Genomic DNA, 22,534 nt, shown 5'->3' on the forward strand with positions numbered 1-22,534 from the left:
ACCAGCTATCTTGAACCTCTAGTCAACAGCCTCTTTAGACTGACCATGAAATTCCACCTGACCCTTGATTGGAGTGGGGTGACCTCTCCATTTCTCCACTGAAACCAATGGAGTAACTGAGTTCTAAAATTCAGATAGTCTACATAGGGGCAGCACCTAGCCATTGGCTTTTGGCCCACTTGTTGGTTCTGTGCTGCTGTGTTCTTGATCTTGTTGGATGAGAGAGGAGGGCAGACCCAGTGTTTATTCCATCATCATCTAGATTTAGAAGTTATGTGTAGCTAGCCTGGTGTGCTTAAGTTTCTTATGTATCTTTGCTTTTGAGTTTACCAAATCCCTTAGACTTCTCCATTTGAACTGAACTTTATTTCACATTTTACCAATGCCTTTTTGCCTTTTGTCTCTATATAAACCTGTCCATTTTATCTTGGAGTGTTATTTATTTTTTTTAAGCATCAAGCCATGCCCTTTATAAGCTTGGCATCATTACTGCAAGTAAGAAAGGAACAGGTTGTCTTTTCCTTTAGAGCTTTTTGTGGGTCACGTCTCCTCAATCTGTTGAAGTCTTGGCTGAGCATTACAAGGCATGTATTAGCAGCCAGGAATGGCCAAACTGTGGCACCTTCACAGATATTGTGTGGCTCCTGGAGGTCGAGGAGGAACTTAATGCAGGCTTACTCTCAAGTAAGTGTGCTTAACATTGGGACTTCAGTCAGCCTCGGAGCGCTGACTGATACGTAGGCAACTAATTCCATTGTGTGTGAAGAGGCAAAGTGTGTGTGTGTGGGGGGGAGATAGGCAGTCTTTCAAGCTCTTCTCCTCCACCACAGAGGTCACCCAGAGACCTAGAGTGGGAAAAGAGAGTCAAGGGAGCCACTGGAAGGAAGGGCAGAATTAAAGATGGCAGTGCAAGGATCCCCCTTAGTTTCATAGCTCTTGTCAAGGCAAAGAGAGCTGCATGATGATGCAATAGTGGTCAGTGATTTATATGGTACATGTGTGTTTCCTTCTCCCACTGGTGCAAACAAATAATTCCCTGACTTTTCTCTATGCTGGTCTTATGGGGATGGTTATTCCCAGCTTTAGCATGGTCGTGTTGTAAAGTGCATACATATGTATTTTATCTTTCTGTGCAAAGGAAGTATTAATAGCTATAACAAAGATGTGTGTGTAGTATTGTTCATGTCTTGCGGCTTTCAAACATCCAACATTTATTCGATGTGCTTTTTATGTTAAGCAAGTTTGGCCACCCCTAGACATCTCTTCTAAAACCATCCTACTGTTGTGTGCTGGCCAAGTCCTCCCCCCTCCCCCACACCTTACAAAGTCATATCCTTTCTCCTTGGGTTGTCTCAAGTAAGGGGGGGGGGGTGCCTGTTTTTTTCAAGACCTCTGCTCCTAGTTATGCATAACAATATAGAAACAGATGAGATGGCAACTTAGTCTCAAAATTTGTTATTTTGTCTGAGTCCAAAACTGCCAGAAGAGAAGGCTCAGATTAATTACTGAAGTCAAACAACCTACTTCGAATGTCAGCCTTGGTTGAGCAGCCACTCTGGCAGGCTAATCTGTTCTTCTGAGTTTTGCACTGATCTCTTTCTGTACGAAAGGCATTAACTGTGTAGTACATTTGTTTTTCAATTAATAGGCAAATAGAAAGTAGTCCTGATAATAGCATCTGTTAAAAGCAGTGTTTATTTTTCCAAATAAAAAGCATTTAGGTTTAAGGACGTGTTTGTTAGAAAATTCTCTCAAACCCATCTTTTTTTCCAGTATCATTCTCAGCAGACTGAACCTTTTCACTTACTAAAACCTATTTACTAAATGGCTTGTAAAATAATAAATCACCACTTCTTAGCAACAATTTACTTCTCACTGGGAACATGACCAATTGCTCCTGTCACCATGAAACTGTTATCCATCTTGGCTCCAAACAGATGGCAAGTATTGACTGTGAGTGACCTTTATTATTACTGTAACTCTCTTGGCAGAGATAGCATATGGCATATGCAGAACCTGGAGCCTGCCCTACGTTCTTCTTGAGAGAAGAAGTAACTGGAAAACAGGATGGCTTGTATAATGGCTGTGAACAAGTTTAGATTGAATTATGTGACTTGAAAGTAAAATCTGGCAGATGAAATCATAGTTGCTGCTGCTGCTGACTTCCATGCTATTGCTGGTTTCTAACCACTGGTTCCATGTTTGAGATTTGTGTTCCTGTAGAAACTCTATGGATTGTATTTTATAACTAATATGCCACAGTGTTTATATCAGCAATAATTCTTATTACAAAATACCCAGTATGGAAAGTCACAAATTGCCGCCTATGTTTGCAGAAAGGTAATTTTATCTCTACATCACAGAATACTAGGGTAGCAGCTGGCAAGGGAGAGATGAAACATGGGCCCTTTCTGCACACCACTGCTTACTTATTTACTGTGAGAATCTGAGTAGTCAAGTCTTAAAGCTTGACTTTAAGCTTTATAGTAAGGAATCTCAGTGAATAATGCTATCCTATATTAATTTTGTACCATGAGATATGTTTCATTTGATCAAGTAGTTTGCTTTGTAAGAAGAAGATAGAAGATATTGGATTTATATCCCGCCCTCCACTCCAAAGAGTCTCAGAGCGGCTCACAATCTCCTTTACCCTCCTCCCCCACAACAAACACCCTGTGAGGTGGGTGGGGCTGGAGAGGGCTCTCACAGCAGCTGCCCTTTCAAGGACAACCTCTGCCAGAGCTATGGCTGACCCAAGGCCATGCTAGCAGGTACAAGTGGAGGAGTGGGGAATCAAACCCAGTTCTCCCAGATAAGAGTCCGCACCCTTAACCACTACACCAAACTGGCTCTCCTGTAAAATCATGTGGCCCTTATGTCAAAATGTGGCATATAGTCGGCTTTCCACCTTTTATCAGTTCACCTAGATGACTTTTGCCTGTTAGGCTTCAAACTCAGTGATCACTGGTTTGTCGATATGGCCATGTCCATAGGTTGTTCTGTAGCCTGTGCTGCTTTTGAGACAGTCAGCATGTTTTTGGAGTGGGTGGTTAAGGGCTGGTCTGGCCCACACATCACACAGTATCTCGATAATTTCTTCTTTGTGGGGTCAGCCGGTTCCCCCTTTTTGCTAATCACTTGCCCACATTCCAGAAGCTGGCATCAGAGCTTGGGGTATTTACTGGTGGCCCCTGATTAAACTGAAGGCCTTGCCAGACGCTCATTTATTTGGGAATTCTACTTGATTCCATTCAAAGCATTTCATGCTTACCTAATGACACTCAGGATTTTTCTGCTTCAGGTCGTTGCAAAGAAAAAAAAAACACACTGAAAAAGATCCTGATTCTTTTGGGTCACCTCAATTTCACTTGTAAGGTAGCATTTTGTGCCTGCTTAGCATGGTCTTCTACTAGTATTTCTGCCCCTCATCACCCCATTCAAATTACCCAGGATATTAAGGAGGATTTGCATGTGTGGGTTGAATTTCTGGCCAATTTTAATGGGGTAGCAATCTGACTTATCTCCTGCAGGCACATTGTGGGTCCACTCTGACGTGATGGGCAGCTTGGGTTTTGGGGTCTACTTTGCAGGACTTTGGTGTGTGCATTGCTGGCCTTCATGATGGGCTCGCCCTGGCTTTCTCAAAGATCTCATTCTTTGAACTTTTTGCAATATTGGTTGCAGGGACTACGTATTTGGAGGGACTATTTCCATGATAAACACATTGTGTTTTGGTGTGGCAATCAGGCAGTGGTTACTGTTATCAATAAGCAGTTGTCATCCTCTGAGCGGGTCATGTGCCTTGTATGGAGGTTTGTGTTTGCTTGCCTTGTATGTAACATCTTCTTTTCAGTAAAATATGTTGCAGGTGCCAGTAATGATACTGCAGACATGCTATCCTGATTTCAGGAACAGAGGTTCAGGGGTTTGGCACCCAACGCTCAGCAACACCCAGACCGGTTTCCGGAGGAGCTGCTGGACCTTGGGAACAAGTAATCTTGCAGGGAGTATTTGGTTTTCTCACTCCATCCACCTGCCAGTCTTATGACAATGCTGTCTCTTTCTTTTTATCTTTTCAGATGCACTTGGGCTTTGACATAACTTTCTCAGTATCCGAGGCACTTGTTTTCCATTACATTACTCACCTTAAAGAGCATAATCTCACACCCAGAACTATGACCCTACATCTAGTAGCTGTCTCCTTTTATAGCAAACGGATGACACCCAGCTCTACCTAATGATGGGTGGCCAGTCTGACTGTACCCTGGAAAATCTAGACCTGGCATTACAAGCCGTGGTGGCCTCCTGGCTCAGACTGAGTCGGCTGAAATTGAATCCAACGAAGACGGAGGTTCTCTACCTGGGTCGGGGCGGTCCGGGGAGAGAGATCCAGCTGCCGGCCCTTGACGGGGTGCCACTAATACCGGTCCCCAAGGTCAAGAGCTTAGGTGTGCTCCTTGAGTCCTCCCTTACAATGGAGGCTCAGGTGGCAGCCACTGTTAGATCTGCCTTTTTCCATCTTTGGCAAGCACGGCAGCTGGCCCCTTACCTGGACCGCAGCGACCTAGCGACGGTAATCCATGCTACGGTCACCTCAAGAATAGATCACTGTAATGCTCTCTACATGGGGCTACCCCTGACGCTAACCCGGAGACTACAACTAGTGCAGAACGCTGCGGCACGGCTGTTAATGGGGCTACCACGACGGGAGCACATTCGGCCAGTGCTGAGAGAGCTGCACTGGTTGCCTGTTGTGTTCCGAGTTCGCTCAAGGTGTTGGTATTAACCTTTAAAGCCCTTTATGGTCAGGGACCTGCTTATCTACGGGACCGCCTTTCCCCATATATCCCCCAGAGAGCACTGCGATCAGGGACAAAAAATCTGCTGTCTGCCCCTGGCCCAAAAGAAGCCAGGCTATGCGCAACAAGATCTAGGGCCTTCTCGGTGGCAGCACCAGAACTCTGGAACACCCTCCCAGAAGCTATAAGGGCCCTGTGGGATCTGTCGGCGTTCCGCAGGGCCTGTAAGACCGAACTGTTTAGACAGGCTTTTCTGGTTGACTGAAAATGGGCTGCCACTGGACATCCTACAGAAGCTGGTGGTCATAGTCAGAACCCAATACCGCCAGACTGGACTGAGATAGCGTAATAGTTTTAAACTGATAAATGTATTATGGTTTTATATGTTTTATGGAATTGATTGTTTTTATGATACCGTGAGCCGCCCTGGGTCCACTTGCGGAGAGGGCGGGATATAAATGCAAAGTAATAAATAAAATAAATAAATAACAAACCATTTAGCATCCAGCAGCCATGTCATCCCCACAAAATTGCCACTCTTCAGTTCCCCCCCTGCAGGCAGGCTGGAGAAGTGTGTGATGAGTTTCATTAAACAGTTGTGTTGTTCGATGCTGGATCTGTCCTCATGCTGTGCCAGTGTTCTTTGGTTTGTTCCTGATAAAACTGTGGCCATTTTTATTTTTTCTTCCACACATTCTCTCCTCGGTAGGCCACATGAGCCCGCAAACAGGGTCAAAAGTATATGGTCAGAAAGGCCCAGTGAGTGAACTTTAGAACTTCATCTTGGATTTAAGCCTGGGTTTCCGATATCCAAGCCTGACATTCTAAGTTCAGCAAGAAACTCAGCCCTTAACTTTCACCCCATTCCATCTGCCAGTCCTTCTGCTCCCTGCCCAAAGACTCCCTGGGGGTGGTCTCACCACGAGGGGTGGCTTCCTCCAGCAGCTCACCTGCCCAAGCCTACTTATTCACCCCAACTTGGGACCGGAAGACACAGAGAGCAGGGCAATCACCATCTCCTAGGTCCAGCAACAGCTCCCAGCCCACACCAACCGACAGCAGCAGGAGCACCACCCCTTCCCTTCAAACCATTCCATACACTCTCTCCCCCTCTAATTTAATTTAATTTAATTTAATTTGCGATTTATATCCCACCCTATCCTGCAAAGTGGGCTCAGGGAGACTTACAACATTAAAGCATTACACTAACACTAAGTAAAACATATCAAATTAAACACAACAAATCTCATAAATATATAATATATACAGATTAAAATAAGAAGACCATAACCATAACTCTCTCTTTCTTACATGGTGCTAAGTAGGATGTTCCACTGGCCAGTCATAACTAACTAAAGTAGCCCTGTCATGACTATATAGTCATGTTTATACCACATACACATATCAAAGGTAATTGTATGGATGTAGAAAGAAATAATAAGGAAAAGCACAAGAGGACAAGTCATTATAGGTTATGCACAACCTAAAAGGCAAACTAGGAATATAATTGGCTATGACCACATACAGCTGGCTTACAGGGAGTCAAATCACTGATGGATCAAGGTCAGTATATCCACTCTGACAGGCAACAGCTCTCCAGGGTCTCAAGTAGAGAGATCTCATGCCTGTTGTCAGATATTTTAATGTGGGGATATCAGGGATTGAACCTGGAAACTTATGCGTGTGAAGCAGATGTTCTGCTTCTGAGCTACAACCCCACAGATTTTTTATGGAAAGTGTCATCTGGAATTGAGGATTTCAAACACATGTGGTCCGTTAAATTAAAACTGAGCATAACTGTGTGGTTAAATTGACATAAGCTTCATTCAAATAAGTTGAATTTTTGCATATGATAATGGAAGTCCATCTGTTCTATCATAATTCTTTTACTGTATCAATTAAAGCTTATCCATCTTGTTTTGTTGCTTTCCATTATTAAATTTCTAAGCTTCATATTTGCTTAAGTTCACCAGTTTTGTTATGCTATCTTGGGATCTGTTTCAAACCCCTTCAGAAAACAAACCTTCCTTCAAGAGCAGGTTGAGCAAACCAATTGCTTAACTAGATTAAACAAAGTAATTTTTCATAGCGCTTTGCCTTGTCAGTTGAATCTTTCCAGACTCTAGAATACATATTATTTCTAACCAAGCAGAGGCTGTAATAATTTTTGCCATGTTGTTTTCAGTCAAATGCGGATCCAATTATTTTATTTATTTATTTATGATTTATATCCCGCACTTCCCACCAAGTTGAACTTATGTAGATACTTTACTATGGTACGCTTACCATATTTTGAAAAGCAAAAAAGGGGCTATATTTCTTGACCGACTACTTCACACACAGCTGGTCACTATGACAAATATCATGTTAAATACCCCTATCATTTAAGCTGAAGCTGGGGGACTATAGGGAAAAACAGGCTCAGCTTCCCAACCCCAAAACAGGACATTTCTATCAGTTTTAAAAAGAGCCCTAAAGAGGACAGACAAACACATATACAAAAAGAGGACATTTGATAACCCTAACTATGGACAATCTAATTGATGCAACAGAGAGAAACATAAGCAGATATATAAAGTTGCCCATACTGACTGTACATGTGAAATATCTTAGAAATAATACATTATCATGAAGTTTAGGGTAAAAGAACAGTTGAACACAAACCGTCCATTCTGCATAGATTCTTCATTTTTCTTCAGGTCTCTTCAGAAATAGGCCTTCTGCTATCATGGATCTTCAGTCTGAAGGTAGACATTTCTGTTTAGTGCCTGCCATAGGACTGATCGTTTTCTACCTGATCATCCTCTCAAATCAACAAATATACACAACAATATAAATATGTGACTATAATAAATATATCATCTACTCACAGTATATTGTTGGCATGATCACATCACTCTGCATGGCACTGACAAAATTGTTGGCTAAACAGCTGTAATTTCCAATGGCTTCTTTAACAACAGGGACAATTGAGAGTGTGTCACGATTTGCAGACAAAGAGTAGTTGATGCTAGCTTCAATGGAATTTCCATTTTTCATCCACTGGAAGATAACTCGTGTGCCATTTCTCACAGTACATTTCAAAGTGATGTTCCCCTTGTATTCCACAACTCCTGCAGCAGGTTCAGTGTACACCAATGGTTTTGTGACAGGAACTGTGATATAAGAGATATAAGAAGTTATGTCCAAGATATTTCTATTTACACTAGACCATGTGTAATTCAGTGGGCTTATTCCAAATGGGGCTTATTTCCTGAAAAGTGTTCTTAGAATTGCAGCCTGTATCACTTGAAACTACAGCAGGGTGTATCACCATTGAATGCTCTCAGATGTGAAGAACTGAGACAAGCAAACAATAGCATGAGAGGAACAGGTTCTAATCCAGCCTTGATTTCACTGCACTAATTTCATGCTTTTTGGGAGCATTAAAATGTAACTCCCCCACACTTACAGTCTGAAACAATATATGACTCTACCATTTAATTCCTACTTCTTGGAAGAGAAAAATGGTTTCTCTGTCCCCTCATTCTGCTGCATGTGTAGACCAGAACTCATCAAATGTCCCAGCTTGCAGGATTGACTTTTTGATTTTAGACCTAGGAGGGAGCTAGAGATTCAGTCCCTTGATCTCTGGCTGGTGGATTAGTTAAGGGGACTGGTGGTAGCATGTTACCTGAAGTTGTGGGGATTCACACTCCGGAATTTTGTGGTTTTGCATTTGACCAACCTGTCACAACTCAAGGAACTCTATAGCTTTTCATCATATTACTTACCATCAACAGTTACGTGAATATTTTCTGTTGCTGATATCCTCCCATTTCCAGCTATATTGATTTTAACAGTATAATTGCCTTCATCACTAAAGTGTAAGGACTTTATCAGTAGTGATGCATTTGGAGGTGTAAATGTAAATTTGTGCTGATATTCGAAGTCTGAAACGACTGTCTGATTTCTGGACATAAGCAGAGATATGGTCCGTGTTGATGGCCTTTCAAACATCCATATTATCTGAATATCAGAAACTGTTACATTGAAATGATAGCCAACTGATAGTTGAAGTGGCTGGCCTTCAATGCCATGGATCGTATGTGATGGTACTGTCAGTTTTAATGCAGAACAAACACCTGGAAAAGTTAAGAAGTCATTACAGTGAGAAAGATTATAATCTCAATTGCAAATGAGCAGAACGCCATATGGTTTATGCACCATTGCCATAAGCAATTCCTAAAAATGCTGTGACTGCCAATATTTTAAGTATCTGTCTGGCCAACTGTCATTATTACTCACAAGGAGCTGACATACTGAATCAAACTACTGGTCCCTTGAGCAGTACTGTCAGTTTGGCATAGCAGCAGCATCCCAGAGTATCAAGCAAAGGTCTTTCATGTCAACTACCACCTGATCCTTTCAGCTGGAGATGCTGGGGACTGAACGTGGTACCATCTGCTTGCTAAACAGGCTTGTAACAAAACAACACCTCTGATAAAACAAACAAAATCATTAACCCACCCAAATAATAGAAGTAGCACCTGTAGCTTTAAGAAATGCCCTCCCAGAGGTCATTGTGGGAGTTGCCAAGCAAGCATAACAGTATTGCTGGCCTTTAAGCATTAGTTTCTGCCAGTGAAAGGCTGGGGGAGGGGGCAGAATCCTTTCCAGGGCAGCTGGTCTTTGAGGAAAGACTCATTGGGCCCAGGGCCAACAGCAACCACCAGGTGACTTGCTATTGCTTGGCTTACATGACTCACCCAGTCTTGGTTGCTTGCTACTGTTCAACAGTAGTCATCCCACAAAATCCACTGTGGGGTTGTGGTTACACTTTCAGAATAGGCTCTGGGAGGCCCAGGTTTGAATTCCCACCCTGGCACAGAACCTTTCTGGGGGATCTTGTGCCATTCATACACATTCAGCTTAATCTTACCTCACAGGGTGGCAATGAAGATAAAATGGAAGTAGGGTTGCTAACTCTGGATGGGAAATTCCTGAAGGCTTGGGGACAAAGCTGGGGAGGGCAGAGTTTAGAGAGGGCAGAATGTGGGGAAAGAGCTCATCAGGGTTGCTTGCAGTGCCATAGAGTTCACCCTCTGATGCTGCCATAGGCTCTGGGGGAACTGTTGGAGACCAGTTGTAATTCTGGGAGATCCCTAGGACTTACATAAAACTTAGCAACCCTAAATGGGGAAGAGGAGAATGATATAAGCTGCTTTAAATCTGTGATGAAAAGAAGGATCTAAATGAAGCAAATAAACAATAAGTATCGCTGAAGTTGGGGGGCAGATAAAAAGTAGGTTGTGTGGTGGGTAGGAAGGAAAGAAGGTAGTAAGGAAAGGTGAGGATATGGGAGGAAAGAGGAAATAGTGTGGGGATACAGGGGAAAATGAGATGCTCCCATAAGCCCTTGCTGTGAGTACTTACAGGTCTTAATTTCTAACCACTTATATCGGCTTCAGTGACTATTTGTCCTGTACCCCAAGAGGTCAATGGAAGCCAGTGTGAGTATAAAATATATCTGGGTGATTACTAGGAATTGGATTCCAAGGATTTCCTTTCACTAAGTGAGGGGACTTCTGGTGAAAGTTTTTTCACGTAGCAGGTGAGTTCTTAGATAACATTCCCATATTATAGGCAACAGACCTGCTCTTAACTAACATAACCATGAAGCAGGCTAATCTAAGACCAAACAGGAGATGAAACATGCCTTTAGTGGACAGATCTGAGTTCCTGAATGAAAATTTTAATTTTCATATTATGCAAAAGATGAATTTCCAGTTGTCTGATCATGTCTTTTCTCAGTGGACAGACCACTGTAATGTGGGAACACCGTAAATCTGACAAAAAGTGTCCAAAAGCTCTGTTTTGTTTAGAATCATGCTAATGTGCTTATTACATGTTCAAGCATGCACATCTGCTCCCCATTTTTACCAAGGAGATGCAGGGTGGACAAGCGGATGTCAGGCTTTCCTGTGCTGTGTGAAGTGAAGTAGCTGTGGCTCAGCAGTAGATCATATATTTTGTATCCAGAAGCTCCCATGTTCAGCTAAAGGATATCAGATAAGATCTGTCTTTGATAGAGAGTTTGGAGAGCCTCCACCAATCAGAACAATCAACAAGAACTAGATGACCTGGACAGCCCAGGCAAGCCTGATCTTATCTTGGAAACTAAGCAGGACTGACCCTGTCAAGTACTTGGAAGAGAGACCTCCAAAGGAATAATAGGGCCAGAACACAGAGGCAGGCATATCAAGCCACGTCTCTGAAAATGTCTTAGCCCCACTATGTGTTGCCAGAAGTCACCATGACTTCCAAGCATGCAAGTAAGCCTGCGCGCGCACACACACACACACACACACACACACACACACACAAAGTTAGGGTTGCCAAGTCTGTGTTGGAAAATACCTGGAGACTGGAGGTGGATCCAAGAGAGGGTGGGATTTGGGGAGGGGAGGGGCCTCAGCATGGTGCAATGTCATAGAGTCCACCCTTCAAACCAGCCATTTTCTCCAGGGAAGCCAATCTCTGCCAGCTGGAGATCAGTAGTAAAAGTGGGAGAGCTCCAGGCCCCACATGGATGATGGCAACCCTAAAAGAGCTAGATGACTGAGCTGATATATATTTAATTAGCCTTCAGCTGAGACAAAGAAGGATCATTTTAGAAAAAATAAATAAAAACCTCTTAAAACATAATGAAAAAATACTGAGTCATAACTTGCAACCATTGATATGATCATCCAGAATCTCAGTCTACAGGCAGGGAAGGATTTATAAGTGTTGGGCATGCTGGATAGAAATATTTTAAATATATACACAGTCAATCATCACAGCATATGCCCATGGATGGGTATGCATGTGCTCTATACGTTGCTGCCTCTTGTGAAACAGGCTACAGTTGAGGCTTAAGGTCAAAACAGATGGTTCTGTGCAGCATTTGATATTGTTTAAACCTTGCCTGGTTATACCCATGGAGTCTTTCCAAGCAAAGAACAGATGAAAAATAATGCTTTTGTGTCTGCTGTCAGTAAGGGTGGAGCTGTCTGTAGGGGATATAAAGTTGTGCTTTCTGAATACGGTCTGATGATTTATTCAGATATAATCAATGTGGCAAGACTTCTATATAGCCAGAAGGAAGCAGGAATTAGGGAAGCTGCTGATGTACAGCAAAGCAGCCTTTGTCGTCTTATTTTTTACGGAGAACAACTTTAGATTTATTGTGGCTGTTCCATAATAGCCTTTAAAATATACTTAAATGTCATCAGAAATAGTAGTTTGGGAGCTATATTAGAAATGGAGTACATATGTCAATTTTAAAATTGCAGAAACCCAATATTTCATTTAATTCACATAAATCTCTATTTTTGATGAATTTGCAGCATCACATGAGAGAATACAGATCAGAGCCAATCAACTTCCTTTGACTTCAGTAGGATCTTTAGTACTGATTACACAGTGCTATCCTAAGCAGAGTCACATCCTTCGAAGCCCATTGGCTCCTATTGAAATAACAAGAGCTGGTATGTTGAACCCATATATCAGTCCTCAGTGATCCCTCCTTACTGTACTGTCAGTACTGGATGTCTGTAAAATAAGACCTTTTGTGCATTTAGTTTTCTACAGAAGTTTACTGTCTACCAGGAGCTCTTCTTTGTACTTCCTCCATAGAGCTGGTAAAAGCATGAGCTCACAGTCTCCATTTCTAATCTCATCTCAGTCATGACATCCAGGGCTTTTTTTTTTTTTTTGAGCAGGAATGCAGTTCCGGCTGGCTTGGTGTTAGGGGTGTGTGGCCTAATATGCGAATAAGTTCCTGTTGGGCTTTTTCTACAAAAAAAGCCCTGAATGAAACAATGGTGATATCAGGGAGTGTGGCCTACTATGCAAATCAGTTCCTGCTGGACTTTTTCTACAAAAAATGTTCTGATGACATCACTGGGCTGAATCCCCTCTTTACTACAGATTGTATTTCATGTGGCTTTTGTTCATGTAGGCCTCATGATTCCCAGTACAATCTTTTTGGAAGTGAAAGGGGATCACTTTCTTTCTATGATGCCAGCAGAAAAGCTGACTGGATCCAACTCACTGGGTGGTCTTAAGCAGGGCTTTATTTGGAGAAAAAAGCACAACAGGAACTCATTTGCATATTAGGCCACACCCCCTGGTGCCAAGCCAACCAGAACCGCATTCCTATGTGTTCCTGCTCAAAGAAAGCCCTGGTCTTTAGGAAACAATTCTCTCACAGCCCCCTTCCCATCTGTAACACCCCTTACATGGGTGTTATGACGATTATTGCAGTCTTGCATTTGATGTTAAGATTTTTTATGGAAAACTCTCTGCTTCTTTTGCCTCAAATATATATATTTACCAAAGCAAGCTGAGCAGGACCAAATTAGGGATTTAAACAACATATTTACTTCATTTGTACTCTGCCTCTCTCCCCAATGCAAATTCAAAGTAGCTTATATTGTTCTTTCCTCCATTTTATCCTCACAGTAGTGCTGGGTTGACAGTATAAAGGCTGGGTAGACAGTATAAAGCAGAGATGTGAACCAGGGTGTCACATTTCCTGATCAGACAAATATATATAACCAATACACTGCAGCATCTGGCATGTCATTTACCTGTTCATTAAAAATTAATTTAAAGGCCAACAAGTCTCTGAAATGCGAAAATAGAAAGTTTGCTTACACATTTCTTACCCCAATGATTTCTTGAGGTCAGTTTCTCTATGTTCCATATCAACAGACTAGATTTTATCAAAGTGACCTCCAAGTGGAGCTCAGGCTGCTTTCTGCTTCTATATCTGCCTTTAAATGTTAGTAACCACAACACTACCTTTGTTGACTGGAAACATCAGGCAGCTTGTGTTTAAATAAAAAAGTGACATCATATTCTGCATGCTCCATGGTTTCTTTTTTATTTTAAGGTGTTTTAGTACATGTCTCAGTAGCCTATGTTTAATTTTCCATTGTTTTCCATTTTTATCACTGCTATTTCTGTTGTATATGCGGTTAGAATTGTATCGATAATATGGAGTTCTTGCCTGGCCCATTGGAGCCTGTAGGACTGAACTTGGGGACTTGGGAACAATAGGCAGCAGGATCCAAATCTCTGCTGCCCTGCTTCAATCACGGCCCCCCTGCTGGTTTGAATGGTCTAATAGCATGCTAGTGTGGGAACTTGGAATATATATACAGTTGGCCCTGTTGGCCCACCTCTCAGTCTTTGAGTGCAGTGCTATACTATGCTGTATCTAAAAACATAGCTATGATCAGTACCACCCCGCCTCATCATTGCGTGGAACCCACTATATTATAATTTCCAAGCAGAGTAGCTCCTCAATGAATTGGGCTAGAAATGTACTTTTTTTAAAAAAAAGCTGAGAATCCAGAGGAACTAGTAGATCACAGCAACCAGTTACTATAATATGGTTGCAGTATTCTGCAATAGCAATTTTTTTTAAGCCAGTGAAAAGCCCTCCAGTGGTATGGCAGGAAAAATGGCAGCTGTGAAGGACTGATGGAAAGTGAATGGTACTAACATTCTACGATTCTATGATCAATATCAGTATCTGTACTTGCTACCTACTTGTAACATTTTAGGCACAATTCATGTTTCTAGTTCTAGCCCATTAATCCCTGAACATAATCATGACAAAATATATCAGGGTCTTATTAGCATCCCTAAAAGTGACTCAGGATCATTTCTTCCCTGTTACATCTAATATTTAGCTCTGGTGGTAGTAAGACACTGGTCATCTGCATTTTCATTCAGGATGAAATCAATGACCTGATATGTATTATCTTAAAATTTGGAACAACCAATTGCCATGACTGGTTTGGCTAAGCCATCCTTCAAGGATGTGAGTGATCAAGAAGGCAAGAAATCTGGCTTTTATCATGGGGATCAAGGAAAATTCCTAGGGTGTCAGCATCAACACCATCTCCCCATTTTTCTCCTTTCTTATTAAAGGTGGAAGACTGAGAGCAGGGATGGGACATGGGCGATTGCCTACTGCCACTGGGCACATAGTAAGCCTACAGCATAGTCAGCTGTAGGTTGGGGCTGGTTGACTGCAGGGATAGAAATATAGGTGGTGGAGCTTATTAGCATATGCTACCCCACCCCCCCAGCCAAAAGCAACCCGATGCAAAAAAGAAGAGCCCCGGGTGAGTGAGGTCTGCTTGGGCTGCTAGAGATCCAGCCAGCCCAAGCAGGCCTTGCTCACCTGAGGCTCTCCTGGGCCACCGCTCCCCCAGTCAAAAGGCCAGCAAGCCACCCACAGTCCAAAATCACAAAAGAAGTGGAAAAAGGGTGGCACGGGCTTCTCCAGGGGTTAATGAGGCTGCTGGGGGCGAGGCAAAGCCTCTGGTGGCTGGCTGGCTGGCAGCTCGCTCTCCTAATCCATGGATTGTTATGCAGCTGCACCTACTATTCAATGGACAAGGTAGGTGGGGAGGAAGAGGGGGAACTCTCAGAAAGGTTCAGAAGCTGTGCTCCTGTGAGCTCCTACTGAATCTGAGGCCTGGTTGACTGGATGATCCTCTCCTGCTGACTAGTTCAGTTTCCCATCATGTTAGGCACTTAGCTTTAAAATCCTTTACTATTTACTATTGTATTTTAAAATAGTTGTCTACCTATCCCCAAAAGTTTCAAGGCCATTAACCTTCCCCAGCTAGTGAGTGCAGGACTAACATACGAGCATTAAATTATGTGCACATATTTCCTTTTTACTATGAATTGAGGGGAAGCTTCTGTGAATTCTCTGTTGGTAATGCATATCTTTCTTCACATGGAGGTACACTGAGAGAGGACTTTTTTGGTGTATTGACAACTCTCTACATAAACATACAAAAAAACCCCCACAGTCAAGTGAGCTAAATTAGGTCAAAAGTCAGATGTTTTGCCCCCTACTTGCAAATGTGCCTTTGAGCCTCCTACACTATTTTTGCCAGCAAATGTTAATGCAGGGAGAATATGTGCAAGAAAGCAAATGTACATAAAATCCAAGATAGAATTTACATTTAATAGGGTTGCCAATCCCCAGGTGGCAAAACCGGAAACAACAGTATACTGATTAGTAACAACTGAAATAAACCACTGCCTTACTTATATATTGTAAATAATTGCTCCACAGATATTTCTTATATCCTATTCATGTATTCTTCACCAAAATTCTTGCAAATGTCCATGAATACAGCACAACTCAAAATGCAAATTAATTTCCAGTTGCTGTAATGGTACCAAAGTCCACTGTCTGTATCCTTTCATTGATAGATGTGTGCAGTACCAATAAACAACAACAACAATTTTTATTTATATCCCGCCCTCCCCGCTGAAGCAGGCTCAGGGCGGCTAACAACACAATTCCATACATTAGTTATACAAAATGATTACACAAAGACTACATTAACAATTTAATTAAAATCTATTAAAATTTTAAAATTGATAAAAATATGCTGGTGCTATTTACAAAGGCGAATTCCTTAGCAGTTTCCCTCTTGGTTGGTGAAGGCCAATCGAAAGAGGATAGTCTTGCAGGTCCTGCAGAACTGTTCAAGATCCCACAGGGCCCGCATTTGCTCTGGAAGTTGGTTCCATAGGAGTGGAGCCATAATAGAGAAAGCCCGGTCGTGGGTGCTTTGTAGCTTCACCTCTTTCGGCCCAGGAATAGTCAGCAGGTTTTTCCCCGCTGACCTCAGTGCTCTCTGGGGTTCATATGGGGAGAGATGGTCCCTAAGGTAGGCAGGTCCTCGGCCATATAGGGCTTTAAAGGTAATAACCAGCACTTTGTAGCGAATCTGGTATACAACTGGCAGCCAGTGCAGTTCGTGCAGCCCCGGCCATATGTGCTCCCACTTTGGGAGCCCCAACAGCAATCTAGCCGCCACGTTCTGCACCAGCTGCAGTTTCTGGGTTCGGTACAAAGGCAGCCCCATGTAGAGGGCATTACAGTAGTCCAGTCTCGAGGTGACCGTTGCATGAATCACCGTTGCCAGATCCTGACGCTCTAGGAAGGGAGCCAGCTGCCTTGCCCGCCTCAGATGGAAAAAGGCTGACTTGGCAGTGGCTGCTATCTGGGCCTCCATTGATAATGAAGGCTCCAGTAAAACTCCCAGGCTCCTGACCCGGCACGCCGCTTTCAGTGGTGCCCTGTCGAAGACCGGGAGAGGTATTTCCCCTCCCCGAGCGCCCCGACCTAGGCAAAGGACTTCTGTCTTCGCTGGATTCAGTTTCAGCCCACTCAGCCTTAACCAGGTTGCCACAGCCTGCAGAGCCAGGCTACTGTGCTACTTCTTGCTTGAGTAGCAGTCCAAAATCCAGCAGGTGCGGCGACATGGGTCCTAGGTTCAGTCCATGTTTCATTCACCCTTTTCCTGGCTGCTTTTCTTATGTTCTGGAACCCGTGCTTAAGGCAAAAGCTCACATGACATATTATGTCTCTTCAGTTTACACGAATGGTCTCACATGTGAGCTTTTGCCTTAAGCAAGGACATAAGAAATGTGGCCAGTAGAAGGGTAAATTAATCTCCAGGTGGCGGCAGGGGATCCCCTAGTTTGGAGGACCTCCCCCACTTCAGGGTCATCAGAAAGCAGGGGGGGGGGGCGGGAGGGAAATATCTGCTGGACACTCCATTATTCCCTATAAAGACCGATTCCCATAGGGTATAATGGAGAATTGATCTGTGGGTATCTGGGGCTCTGGAGGGCTGTTTTTTAATGCAGAGGCACCACATTTTCAGCATAGCATCCAGCGCCTCTCCCCAAAATACCCTCCAAGTTTCAAAAGGATTGGACCAAGGGGTCCAATTCTATGAGCCCCAAAGAAGGTGCCCCTATCCTTCATTATTTTCAATGGAAGGAAGGCATTTAAAAGGTATGCAGTCCCTTTAACTGTGATGGCCAGAACTCCCTTTGGAGTTCAATTATGCTTGTCACAACCTTGCTCCTGGCTCCACCCCCAAAGTCTCCAGATATTTCTTGAGTTGGACTTGGCAACCATAAAGGTGGTCTCCTGTGCAAGCACCAGTTATTTCTGATTCTGGGGTTACATTGCATCACAACGTTTTCATGGCAGACTTTTTTTAATGGGGTGGTTTGCCATTGCCTTCCCCAGTCATCTACACTTTACCCCCAGCAACCCTACATTTATATTATTTGCACCTCACTTTTCTCCCAAATGGGACTTACTACACTGTTCTCCTGTTTTCTATTTTACCCTCATTATAACCACCCCTGTGAGGTCTATTAGGCTGAGTATGAGTAACTAGCAAAAGCTCACCCAGCAAGCTTCCCTATAGGGTGGGCATTTGAACAGGTCATAAGAGGCTCTGGGTGACTGCCCCCCTCACCCTTGCTGTCTTCCCACCCACCCAAGTGAAGGCATTCACTCCCCCTCACCCTTTGTGTCTTCCCATCCACTCACCCCCAGTTCCCCCGTCCAACTGCCACTCCCAACCACCTCTTCCTTTCAACTACCCCTGCACCCTTGGCACTCCACTGTTCCCCCCACCCATGACATTCAGTCACCCTCCACCCTTGCTGTCTTCTCCCCCACCCCCAACCCTTGGCCTTCACTCACCTCCCCACCCTTGCTGTCTTTCCACCCACACTGCAGCTGAACCAGATGCCGGCTTTCCACTCCTCTCCACATGAGTGTGTGTGTCCCCATGTCTGTGGTGGCTCAAAGCCCTGAAGCAGGTCCAGAATGGAGAGAGGGAAGAATAATTATGGGGTGTTGGGGGGGGCATGACAACGGTCACACAGACACTGAAATGCAGCATTCCTTTTGTTTTCAGTGCATTATTGCTACCTTTTCCTGTCATATTTGGCCTTGCAGTGTTTAGCGTCCTCATGAGCTTGTGGCATGATCTGTGGTTTTTTAGCTTGGCATGATTGTGTTATGGTATACTACAGAGTATGCGCCTCAAGGTGGCCATTTTCTGTTGGTGAATTTATCTGACTTCAGCTTTCCAATACCTCCCTCATCCCTGCAGCACCTAACTAGGAAAACTATAGTCTTTCTCCTTAGTGTGTGCCCATGCAGGAGGAAAGCATCCTCAGCAAGGGTGGATGTCCACCCTGCAAATCAGCCATTTTCTCCAGAGGAGCTGATCTCTGCCACGTGTAGAGCAGTTATAACTCTGAATGATCTCCAGAATGATCTCTAAAGATAAGCAACAATGGCTAGTTTGGAGGGTGGAGTCTATGCCGTGGTACCTGTCTGAGGTCCCACCTCTCCTCAAAACCCACCCTCTCCACCCCTGAAATTTTCAGGAATTTCACAACGTGGAGTTGGCAACCATCAACTTACTTTGATCTGCTCCTCTGACTTCAGCCTTCCATCTCCCCTCCCCTCTCTGCAGCCACTACCTAGGAAAAGTACACGGTGTAGACCAAAGCAACTTACATTATTTTTCTTTCCCCCTGCAGTTGTAATTCTGAATCTTCTCCATCCCTAGCCTGGAGACTGGCAGCAATGGCTTAGGAGAGCGGTGGGGCCAGTGGTTGTGGGGAGTCTGGCTTTGTGGGCAATCGAGGGGGTGGCAGAGGGCTATTGCAGGTGGCTGGTCCAAAGCCACTTGGGAGGGTGCAGGAGAGTGGCAGGGCTCTGTGTGAGGGCATGGAAGGTCACAGGAGACAGATGGGGGCTGTGTGTGCTGGGAGGCCATCTGTGTGGGCTGTTGATGGGGTGGCAGAGGTCTGTTGCTGCTGCTGGCTGCAATGCCTTTCATCAGGCCGCAGTAGAGCGATAGTCCTTTCTGAGGCCAGTTGACAGAGAGGATGCAGAGAAGCATCAGAGATGTGTCTGTCTCTGAGGTAAGATTGGTTTTGGCAGTTTGTTCAATATTCCTGGGACTGCAGTAGGCAGGGGAGCCAGCCAATAGGAGGCCAGAGACTTTGACTGAGCTGTGATAGACCAATTAGTTGTTGAGTGTATGGAATGCACCTGAAAGCCAGTGGGAGAGTTCCATTCGGCCACCACCATAGGGGAATTATATCTAAGAAGCCTTCATGGGAGGAGGAGAAGGAGAGTGGAGTTATACCCCGCCCATCATTATCCAAAGGAGTTTCAGAGGTCTTACAATCTCTTTTCCCTTTCCCTCCCCACAACAGACACCCTGTGAGGTAGGTGGGGCTGAGAGAGCTCTCCAATAACTGCTCTTGAGCAGAACAGCTCTTACAGAGTTTTGACTGACCCAAGGTCACTCCAGCAGTTGCATGAGGAGTGGGGAATCAAACCTGGTTCTCCCAGATAAGAGTCTGCACACATAACCACTACACCAAACTAGCTCTCATTTACTTCTTCAGGTTCATGAAGTGAAGTCTCATTCAACAGAATTCTCACTCCACAACACAACGAACAATAGAAACATACTAATAAATACTGCTTTTAAAGATTAATGTTACAAGATTTTCATGATGCTTTATCAATGTGGCAGTTAGGTAATTTCAGACCCCAGGCGTATTGGTGGTACATCTCCCTCCTTTATATGGCAATTTATACCTTGGACAGATACCTGCAGCCTGCTTTTGTAGTTCTCCTGTTGAGCTTGTGAGTAGGGGCTCTGGACTTCCAATGTACATTCTGGTCTATTTTACTGGAAACAATTTTGTTTTAGTGCTAAATATACATTCTGCTTATACAAAACAAATAACTTGAAGAAGGATATACTCAGAATATGAGTCATTGGTCTCTTCTTTAATAAGAGTTATTTCAGAGTAATGAAAACTACCCCACACTACTCCCCACCTCCCGGGGGCACGTTGCAAAGTCTTGTTCTGTCCTAATAACAGAAATGAAACTATTAGCTAACCAGCACAAAGTACTATGAAATAAAAGCTTCTTCTTTTGGAAGCCTAGAGCAGATCTTTACGCAGTATTTTCTTGAGTCTTCTGGGGTTGCATGAACTACTCTGCAGCAGGCAGCATACAACAAACTGCCCATTAGCTCATGAGCTACTTGTTGCAAGCTCCTGACTTAGAATAATGTATTATGTTACTACAAAGAATAATTTTTATAAAGAGTAATGAAAATGTGAATGGATTTTCAAAAAGGTCATGAAAATATTAACTATACCAACAATGCAATCCTAAACCAAGATACAGCCTTCCAGGTTCGTCGGAATAATACTGCTTAATTGAAAGTTTAAAATTTCCTAGTGGTTTTCTAATAATATAGAATGCATACATAAAGCAATTAGCTAGCTAAATTGCTGCCTTTGCACTGATTAACTTTATCACCAATTCATAAAAGCAGTTTCATTAAGATACTCCCCTTTCTAATAGAAATTAATCATGTCTTTAGGATCACAAGTTCCACATAATTTTATGTCTGTAAAATTACTGAATTCACAGTATTCACAATTATGAAATAAAATCTTGCATTTGATGGAAACATTAAAAGAACACAATAATACATGTGAACTCTTACCTAAAAGCAGAACATAGTCATAAAATGTTGCACTAAGGGGCTCCATGTATGCATCCTATCCCATGCAAATCCTTCCTTCCTTTCGGTGCAGTCAAAGCTTGGTCCAACAGCCGTGGGTTTATTTGCTAGGGAAATCAGCTCTGAGTTAACAGCCCCTACCTTGTCTTGCTTTAGGTGATTTGAATATGTGTATACAAAAGACAGAGGGAGTGGGAACACCTGTTGGATTAGTATTCGACATTTTCATTGCCTTTGACCCTATCATAATTCCCTGCTTCAGTGTGTTCACAGCAAACCCAGAGCATGATAAATGGGGCATACAGTATGAATCACTCAGCACTGATAAAAAATAAATGAGCCTAGACCATGTGCAACTTATATACACCTTAATACAGCATACAATGAAACAACTGCACAAAGGAATAACATTGACACGCAAACCCTCTGTAATATAAGCATTAGTTAGAAATGGAAACATTTGGTTAGATCAATTCAGTCTTTTCCAAATGGTACAATATTACTATTCTATTCTCTATAATATATTAAAGATAATTTGGAAAATAAAGGGGAAAAATGAAAAAAAAAATCTAATTTTAAAAACACATATTTCTATTCCACGTGGGGGGGGGGCTGCTTTAATTTGTAGCAGCAAAACAAAACAAGAGTCCAGTGGTATTTTAAAGACTCACAAAATTTATTTCAAAATAAGCTTTTATGAATCAGCACTCTTATCAGATGAATTCTGTGCATATGATGAAGTGAGCTTTATCCCAGAATAAATTTTGTTAGTCTTCAACTTGCCACTGGACTCATGTTTTACATATTTCTATTGTCATACTACTCAGCACAGGGTTTAAAATACAGGGTAAGCAGCTCTTCCCAACTGTCAAGGGATTAAATCTCACCTCAGTTATGGCATTACTAGGAAGCTTGGGAAAACTTGATGTTTTTCCTGCTCCCCTAATGAAGATATGATTGGTAGGCAGGCTTGCTACATCTGTCTGAAATTAAAAATATGGTACCTAGACAGAATCTAGGAGGCAGAAGCAGGTGTCAGTGGTATATTGGCAGGGGCAAAGCCAGAGCATATTTTGATGGGTCTGATGGGTGCAACATAGCTGGTTTTTTTGTGAATCAGTGATAACCTCAGAAGTATTGTAGGTAGGGGTTACATTTACCTGTACAGTTTCAGTACACACTTCATTCCTCTGCTGTGGCCAACACAAAGGAGATCTGGGCAGCTTCAACAACAGATGCCGTTGTTGTTTACTAGCTAGGGACCATTCATATATGAGTTTCCCCAAC

At 43.2% G+C, this 22,534-nt stretch overlaps 1 protein-coding gene across 1 annotated transcript in view; it reads right to left on the reverse strand.

Annotated features, from left to right (window-relative positions):
* The window catches only part of HEPACAM2 (HEPACAM family member 2), a 47,160-nt gene extending 25,885 nt beyond the window's left edge, over positions 1–21,275 (reverse strand). Inside the window, exons 1-3 of the mRNA XM_060247696.1 lie at positions 21,230–21,275; positions 8,573–8,923; positions 7,670–7,954 (exon numbers count right to left, since the gene is read on the reverse strand). Coding sequence (XP_060103679.1) covers positions 7,670–7,954; positions 8,573–8,923; positions 21,230–21,275 — 682 coding nt within the window. The remainder of the gene's footprint in view (positions 1–7,669; positions 7,955–8,572; positions 8,924–21,229) is intronic.
* Between the last annotated feature and the right edge of the window lie 1,259 nt (positions 21,276–22,534).

The sequence above is a fragment of the Heteronotia binoei genome, chromosome 10 (genome assembly GCF_032191835.1).
Source record: "Heteronotia binoei isolate CCM8104 ecotype False Entrance Well chromosome 10, APGP_CSIRO_Hbin_v1, whole genome shotgun sequence".
In the NCBI taxonomy this organism is placed as follows: domain Eukaryota; kingdom Metazoa; phylum Chordata; class Lepidosauria; order Squamata; family Gekkonidae; genus Heteronotia; species Heteronotia binoei.